The sequence below is a fragment of the Cuculus canorus genome, chromosome 16, assembly GCF_017976375.1.
Source record: "Cuculus canorus isolate bCucCan1 chromosome 16, bCucCan1.pri, whole genome shotgun sequence".
In the NCBI taxonomy this organism is placed as follows: Eukaryota; Metazoa; Chordata; class Aves; order Cuculiformes; family Cuculidae; genus Cuculus; species Cuculus canorus.
The window spans coordinates 11,846,202-11,855,282 of NC_071416.1; the positions used below are offsets into that span (position 1 = coordinate 11,846,202).

Below are 9,081 nucleotides of genomic sequence, written 5' to 3' on the forward strand. Positions count from 1 at the left end.
GCTGGGATACTGGGCACTGTCAGAAGAGGGGAGGAAACAAAGAGCAGTAATTCATCAAGGCGAGCTGTGCTCCCACTGGAGCCACGCAAAGGCCTGATGTTGCAACATCCAAATCACCGAGTTTTGCTGTTGAGAAACCGGGCAAGCCCCGGGACTGAAGGAGGAGAAACACCCCACCTCGCAGCAGCCTCCGGAGCTTGTGGCAAGCTGAAGTCCTCCCCCTTAGCCCTGCAGCAGCTTCCAAGGCTCCGCGTGCTGCTGCCTCGAGGGGATGGAGGGTGAAAAATGTAACAATGCCTCTGCATACCACAGCCCCATGCAGAGCTCGCCAGGATCCAAGGGGTGAGCATGCAGCTAAACCCTCAGCTGCTCTGCTGCAACTCTGGACTGCACAGTGGGGAAGCAGCCCCTGCCACAGGCACAGCTTAGCAGGGATGTGGTACTCCAGTACTCCTGGGATGGAGTAAACAGCCCCCAAGCAAGGCGGGTCCCGGACCCCAGCTCTGACCAACTCACTGAAAACACACGAGGCAGTGATTTATGCCTAACAAGTGCCAGGTGATTTACGCACAAACGCCGCTGGCGAGGGATTGCTAAAGCTCTCGGACTACCGGCAAGGCTGCCAGAGCACTGCTTAGAGATGCAGGCTGTGCCTGCGATGCCTCCAGTCCCAGCAGCGCAAGCTGAAACCAGGGGATCAGGAGAACCACCTTCCCGATAAAGTGCAACTCCAGGCGTGCCGCTGCCTCCCCAGGGAGAGCAGCCCAGCTCCCCCGGCCTTCCAAACGCTGCTGGACACAGACGAGTCTACATAACAGAGCGAGACAGAAGGGAAGAGGAGCGAAGGGTCCTTTCGGAGGAGCTTAGTAAGCAGAAAGCAAGCCAATGTACTCTGCTCAAAATCACGCTCAGGAGGCGGATGCCAGCTACTGCATGGGAAGCGCAAGGAAGCAGCGGCTCTGAGGACTCTGCCCGTCGCTGGCAAGATGTTGCCGTTAGGAAACGTTTCAGAGGGTCTCACTGAAAAGAACAGGTTTTGAATCTGAAATCCCCCCCCAACATTATAACTGCGCTCACAAGGTGAGAGCGCATCAGAGCTACTTCTGCACACCCACCAGCCTCCCGAGGGCTCAGACACGGGACATCATCACAGATTCAACTTGGCACGGGGGGGATACAGGCAGATAAATAAGCGGCTCTCGCTTCTGCAGCCAGTCCAACACCAAACACAGCAGCCGCTCGCTCAAACCGTAACGCCGCAGCCACACGTCCAGGCGGTTGTTGCTGTTCTGCAGAAATCCCTTCATCTAAGAGGGGGAACCCTAATAAAACGTAACTTTTCAGACCATCAGCCCCCCCCCCGCACGGCTCAGGCCCGCTCGGTCTCTTTACAGGCTTGCAAATAGTAAAAGTTCAAGGCACCGCCGGCAAAGGGGCGGCTCGCAGGCAGCGCTGCGCGGGTGCGGAGGCTCCGCGGGCAGCACCGCGCCGGGATCCCCGAAGTTTAGCCGGCACCGCGCAGCACGGAGGGCAAGTTTCGCCGGCAAGGCGGAGGCGCGGGAGTCGTGGGAAACGTTAAAAATAATCATTAAAAATTGCGATAATGTCTTTTAAAAAAAAAAAAAAAGGAGGGAACGGGGTGACCGCGGGGAGCTGCGGAGGCGCCGCTTCGGTCCCGCATCCTCGACCCGCTCCTGCAGCCGCACCCGGACCCGCATCCTGGACCCCGCGTCCTCGCCTGGACCCGCTCCTGCATCTGCACCCGGGACCCGCATCCTGGACGCGGACTCCGCATCCTCGCCTGGACCCCGGGCCCGATCCTTCATCTGCACCCGGACCCCGCATCCTCTCCCGGACCCCGCATCCTCGCCTGGACCCCGCATCCTCTCCCGGACTCCGCATCCCCGACCCGCTCCTGCATCTGTACCCGGACCCCGCATCCTCGCCCGGACCCGAAGTTGCGCTGCCGGAGCGCAGAGCCGCTGCCCTTCTCTCCCCTCCCGGGATGGGGGCTCCCTACTTACCACCGCCGCCGCCGCCGATCCCCAAACGGGCAGAAGCAGCACCAGCAGCACCTGCGAGCCGGTCCTCATGGCCCCGGCGGCTCCCACCCGCCCGCCGGGCTGTCGGCGGTGCCGGCTGGCCGCCCGGTGCCGCGCTCCGCAGTGCCGGGGCCAGGGGGTCGTTGCCGCTGCTGCCGCCGCCGCTCGGCGCCCGCTCTGGGCTGCAGGTGAAGCGCCCGCCGCGCGCCGCCGCCGCCGACAGGCCACGCCCCCCCGGCCCCGCGGCGCGCGGGCACGCGCCGCCTTAAAGGGACAGGCACCGCCCCGCCGCGGGGAGATGGGGGGGAACGGGGGAGAACGGGGGGGCGGGCGGGCGGCTCGGGGCTTCGGAGGGGGCAGTGCAGTGCCCAAAGGCGGAGAAAGGGAGCGTTTGGGGGAAAACGGAGTGTGCAGGGGAGGGACGGATCCACTGCGGAAAAAGTGGCACTTGCATTGTGGAAAAAAAAAAAGTGGAATAGTCTTTGAGGAAAAAGTGGCACCTCCACTAAAGAAAAGTGGCCGTGCATTGAGGGAGAAGTGGCACATGCATTGAGGGAAAATAATGTGGAACATTCTTTGAGGAAAAGGTGGCACATCCACTGAGGGAAAGTGGCCATGCATTGAGGAGAATGTGGCACAGCTATTGAGGAAAAAAGTGGTCATGCACTGAGGAAAAAAGTGGAACATTCTTTGAGGAAAAAGTGCCACATTCACCGAGGAAAAAGTAGCCATGCACTGACGGAAAAGTGGCACATGCATTAAGGAAAAAAGTGGAATATTCTTTGAGGAAAAGGTGGCACATCCACTAAGGGAAAGTGGCCATGCATTGAGGAAAATGTGGCACATCCACCAAAGAGAAAGTGGCACATCTATTGAGAAAAAAAGTGGCCATGCGTGAAGGAGAACGTGGCACGTGCATTGTGAAAAAAAAAGTGGAACTTTCCTTGAGGAAAAAGTGGTATATCCACTAAGACAAAGTGGCCATGCGTTGAGGAAAAAGCGGCATATCCACCAAGGGAAAAGAAAAAAGTGTAATGTCCACTGAGTATCATATCCAAGGGGAAACTGTTGTATCCAGCAGAAAGACATACCCAGTGGGAGAAGAAACTGACGCGTCCAGGTAGAAAACAAGTGTCTGCAGTGAGGAGAGACTGCATGTCCATAGGAGATATTAATATCTCCAGGGGATGAGGAGCGCACCTGATGAGGAAAGGCTAGCCCAGGCTGTAGGGAAAAGGTAGCATGTGGGATAAGTAGCAAATCCACAGGAAAGGTATCGTATCTACAGGAAAATTGACATGTCAGGGAGGAAAAATGTAAAATATCCGGATAAGAAAAACTAGCATACCTGGAGAGAGAAAAAAAAAAATCTGGAAGAAATCACAGCCCTGATATGATGGGCGCTGCTCCTTTGCCTCCAAAGGCGTATCGCCTTGTATGGGAGGGAAATGCCTGGCAGGGCAGCTGGTGTGGTGGTGGCAGCAGCGTCCATGGGTTTACAGAGCTGTGGAGTTTGTGTCTGGTGGGCTTTTGGCAGGCAGGGGATGGGAAGTGGGAAGGAAGCACACTGATTCAGGCTCCGCACTTGCATTCATCAAACCTGGGGCAGGAAGAGGAGAGGGTGCAGCAAGTGCCTCGCTGGGGAGGGGGTAATTAGAGTGAATGGCAGTGGGTAGAAGAATGGGTAATGCTTGAACTAGCTCCTCAGCCATGTGCGTGTGCCAGTCCAAGCCTGGCCCTTCTTTCCTTAGAAAATTATTTACCAAAAGAGTGGTGAAGCATTGGAAGAGGCTGCCCAAGGGAGCGGTGGAGTCCCCATCCCTGGAAGTGTTCAAAAAACACATAGATGTGGCGCTTCAGTACATAGTTTACTAGGCATGGGAGTGGTGTGTTGATGGTTGGACTTCGTGGTCTTCTTCTTCGTGGTTCTTTTCCAACCTTAATGATTCTAAGATTCTATGATTCTCTGACTCTACTAAACTGGAGGTTTTACAGTGTAAAAATACAGGCAGATAAAAACAGGACGAGAAAGCCAATCTTAACATCAGTTTCGTTTTGACAGAAAGATGAAAAAGGAAAGCAGCAGTTTGGAGTGCTAAGTATGGCTCCTGCTCCTCTAGGGTGACCCTGGCATCCAAATATGATCTTTCTCCTTTCTGAATGCAGCTCAACTCCACAAACAGGAGTTCTCAGGCATGTGTATTTTGTGCATATAAATCCAACACTGATTTGCATAAATAGATGCATAGTATCTGATGTACGTGCAAAATCAGACATTGCAGCTGAAAAATCTGGCCATTAAACTATTCTGTTAGATTCACACATTTACAAAGGAATGAGACACATAAATCCACTGACTGCGTCTTTTGCTATTGAGTAGATTTAATAGCATTGTGTTAACACCTAGAGATGTTAGTGAAGAACTGAGACCTCATTGTATTAAGCTCTGTGGACACGAATAATGAAAAGATTGTTCCTACCCCACCAATTTACAGTCTTAGTGGATTATGGGGTTTATTTTGTTTTTTAAAAAGTATTTCCAAGTTTGTTATATAACATCAAATAAATCCTATCATTGTATTAAACTTTGTGTATACCCTTTTTTATGAAGCACTTTCACAGAAGCAGAAATAACCATGCAGCAGTATCACAGCAAAAATAAATCCTTATATGTATATATAAAATCTAAATGTGATCCTTTTATTTTTATACTAAATTCCAAAGTTTGGAATAGATCATTCCAGGTTGAAGGGCAGCTGCGGCTGTTGCTATTTAAATAAAACTACAAGTACTCTGGAGACTTCTGAGGATATTTTGGATTTGTGCAGCTACAATGTGAGTATTTCCTGGTGAATACCTGTGGCCAGTTCTTTTGACTCTTGCTGGACTACAGCTGTTGCTATGCATGTGCTCACTCTGTTTGATAACTTCGTTAATATGACAAGTATTGTCAAAATAAGTCTGACACCACAACAGATTGTGAAGAAAAGGCAGAGCAGTAGTGAAAAAAAATAGAATTCTTCAACATGTTTACAGTTGATTTCTAATCTAATGTCAAATTGATTTTTTTCCCAAACCAGTTTGCCTTCCCTCTTTTCTTAGCTGTGGTAGCTGACTGTACTTGGGGAACAAGCCTGCAAATGGAGTGAGTATGCTTTCCAGTTACATTTCTAATAACATAGGCTTATGTGAGACACTGGGTACCTTCCCAAACCGAGATGTTTCCAGAAGGGTCGGAGGAGGATACAAATCCAGTGTCCAGACAGTGGAAATCACTGGTTTGCACATGTGGTTGTTTTCACTCTACCATTTTCCTTCAACTCTCGATGCTTTGAATAATTTTGGAAATAATTAAAGTTTTGGTAGCTGATTAGCTACTATTTCAACTACCTCCTTGTTTAGAAGTGCTTAACATGAAGTTCTTATAAAATATCTGCCTTCAGATCTTTAATGGAAATGAAAATATGCCATTTACATTTTTGTAACTATTGAATTTTTCTCAAACTATCGCGTTTAAGCATGCAGGTCTGAGCTGGGCCTGAACATATGCTATTTGGGAGGGTTAGCTTTAGAATCTCGCTTCACTTAGAGTCTGCTGGGAGACTGGTTATACATTGATACTCTTGCATAAAAAAAAAAAATAGGAAGCTCTACCGCCTAACATACGAATGTTACAAGATGTGGATTTGGCTGGATGAAGACATTTAAGAGCGTACACATGCACACTAAATCAACTTGCTAAACACCTCAAGAGCAAAACTGCTGATCCTAAGAGCCAACTTGCTATACTGCACAAGACTCAAGAGAATAAAAGGCTCATAGATGAGACATTTACAGAACTGACTGTGCCAAGATAATGAGGAGCATGGAGTACACAAGGGAGTTTTCTCTCCTTGATGCATGCGTGTAATTCCTATTGACAGCAGTGGGAGTTGCACATACATATCAAGGGGACAATAGAACCCTTAGTGGTGGAGATGAGTATCAGATGTGAGCTGTGTTACCACAGATAGAAAATGAGAGAGAGGGAGGTGTGAACACTGAGGGACAGTACAACATACAATAAAATTGTCAAGAAGCCATCAAATACGTGAAAGCATGGGAATAATAAATTAAATGGACAGGAGGTGAGAAAACAAAGTCTCAAGAGACTTTTGCCTTCCTAGCTTAGGGCTGATATCTGAATTCCTTATTTGGGAAATACTCCGGCTGGCTTAGCTTGTTTAATTCTCTGATAAGTAAATGTTTCACTGAACTCGAGTAAACAGTTATGGCCTAGCTGCTAAGGATAAAAAGTGGTTTTATTAAAAAACCTGACAAACAGGGAGAAGTGAAATTAATAGTGTGCAGACCACACCCTCAGTTTCTTCTGTATGGTCTGATGATTTTTGCTTCTTTAGGAGACAGTTAGCTGACCAGTGATTTAGAAACTCATTATTACTAATTTGGGTTTGTGTCAAAAGTAGTAACAAAGGAAGGCACCAGAGAAATAATTTTGGTTCTGGAGTGATAGATAACGGCAAATTATGAGTTTATGCCAGCAGTTCAAAATTGAAGTGGATGAGAAATGCCTTTGAATTTACTCCATATTTGGGATCATATTAGAGGATATGTAGGAAGGATGGGACAAGATGGAACTGAACAGTAAAGTTAAAGGTAAATCAAAGCTGTGGACAAATTGATGATCAGGAAAAGACATAAGTGCCTACCAGATCTAGATGGAAGCCAACAAAGGTGCTCCCAAGTAGGTGGAACACAACCACAGAGGGAAAATAACTGGTATTAAAAGCCAGGCTTTGGTACATTTGTGTAGTTTTTTGAGGCAAATCACTGGGACTACAGAAATGATTGGGCACAGCTCAAAATTCTGAATTACTTATGATCTGGCTCCAGTACAAAATGTAAAGACAAAATGATGAGTCACAGAGAAGAAAGGGACTTGAAGAAAGAAAGAATCCACAGGAAAAAGTATCACTGAACAGGGATGGAATATGCATTAATCTAAGCTGAGTCTACACCATCCTGCCTGTGCTATCCGTGTGTTGGAATGGTGAGAAAGATACAACTATCTTCCTGGTTAAACAGATCTTTTGAAGTCACATTTTCAGTCCTGCCAGACATGCTGCAACGCCAAGGAATTCAAACTTTCTCTATTTTACACTATCTGCTCATCAGTACGTTGTGGCTTCTATCGATTCTCCTTCTGAGTTGGTAATGTGAATGGCAATGAGGAAAATACTACTTCAGAGGCCAGATACAAAACCTTCCTGCTTAGTTAATTACACTGACCAAGGGAGGCCGACTTTAGTGTAGTCTGACCTCCAATTATGAGACGTGCCATGGTCTCTCCTCGCTGAACTATGCAGGCATTAATGGCAGCATGCCAGCAATGGCTATATTAAAATCAATTTAAAAATCCCTATTCTACATCTCTTTCACCTTAGGTGAGGTAACACACCTTAACTACACTAATGTAACTCTTATTAAAATATTGTAAAACAAAATCAACCTCTGCAAAACGGTAAAATTTCTCCTTTTTTTGATTCATTTATTATATTATTGCAAGTAGATGGAGAGGTCTGTATCCTTAGAGTGGACTGCAGTCTAAAGCGGTGTATTGAAAAAAAATGTTTTGTTCTCAGAAGATACAGTGAGTGCATATTTATGTCCCTTGTAGCAGCTTCAGAAAAGTGACCTCTCTGATTCACAGGCAGACCTGTGTGCCTCAGACACAGAAAGTCACCAAGGAGAATGTACTGCAAGATATCCCTAACGCAGCAGGCAGTCAGCTCTTCAGGCTACTCCATGATGCAGGTCATCATATACACAGAAAATATGAAACCAACCAGATTTAGTTAAAAAAAAGAGACTAATAGCCATTGTGCCATTTTATAAGTGGGAAGAAGGCCATGGATTCCCAGTTTCCCCAAAGCCTCTACAAACTTACTGAATTTAAGGTACTCTTCATCCAAGCATGTGTTTAAGCATGATTGTGCTGTCACCTCGGAAGCAAAGAGTTACCTAAAGTAGTCATCATCTGAAATGGCTGCATTCATTGTAGGCTTTACACTGTGACAGATGTTCTGAGAAGAACCTTATTGAAGTGATAGAAACCAAGTGATTTTCTCCCCACCCTCTGCATGCACCCTCCTCAGCAGCCAAGGAAGAGATGCTTTTTCTACCAAGTCCTGTCCCTGTGATCTCCTATACCTCTGGGTGCGCTCACACTTACAGATTTAACGAGCTATCAGGGGAAGGGGGCAGGATCTAACCTCTGAAGCCTTACAGTTGTGTAATTTTTACTCACCACACACCAGAAAACTCCAAATGAAGAGCAACATAATTAAACTTTATGTCCCTAGTTTTTTATAGGGACTGCCGAAGGAAAATGAGAACTCTTCAGACCTTGAGCTCTTGCTGCTTTTATTGTTTATAGCAGTAATTCTACGCATCACTTCACCATTACCTTTCTTTCTCCTCCCTTTTTTGGTGGTCAAGACTCTATCTGCACTGAAATGCTCACATTATTATAACTTACTCCAGTCTAGATCTCAAAATAAGTTACACTGGTACAAGGAGTACTATTAATAAATAAATACTCTTCTATCTTGCAAAACCTGAGGTCCAGGTCAGACTTTCTTGTGTTGCTGACAATACATGCTTTTCTTCTTTATCAGAAAGAAGTATATGTCTTCTGCACGATTGGCAAAGTATAATTAAGGATTACAGCCTGAGCTCTCTCTGCCTTTTGTGGCACTCAGCTTGCTTGTGTGCCTCCCAAATATTTTCCAAATATTTATTCAGTAAATCCAACAATTTTAGCCCCACAGCAGATACTCTAATTTGTGTGTGTGTGTGTACATGCTAAACACTGAGACAGAGCTGCTCAGAGAAAGCCCCAATTACCTTTTTAATATGAAGTAATTTTCTGGAGCTGTCAGCATTTTTGGTCAAAAACCACCTGGAAGACAAAGCACTTTACAAGAGACAGCTTTGACAGCCTATGGATTTGAATAGTAGAGCTGAAAAGATAAGAAAA

General features: G+C 46.8%; 1 protein-coding gene across 2 annotated transcripts in view; it reads right to left on the minus strand.

Moving 5' to 3' along the window:
* CDH4 (cadherin 4) overlaps positions 1-2,240 on the minus strand; it is a 447,572-nt gene extending 445,332 nt beyond the window's left edge. The window contains exon 1 of one of the 2 annotated variants that reach the window (XM_054081611.1): positions 2,028-2,240. In XM_054081611.1, the coding sequence (XP_053937586.1) occupies positions 2,028-2,093 (66 nt within the window). In that variant the 5' untranslated portion in view covers positions 2,094-2,240. Of the gene's footprint in view, positions 1-2,024 lie in introns of both variants that reach the window. The other variant, XM_054081614.1, reaches the window with a different exon arrangement.
* Positions 2,241-9,081: the final 6,841 nt, after the last annotated feature.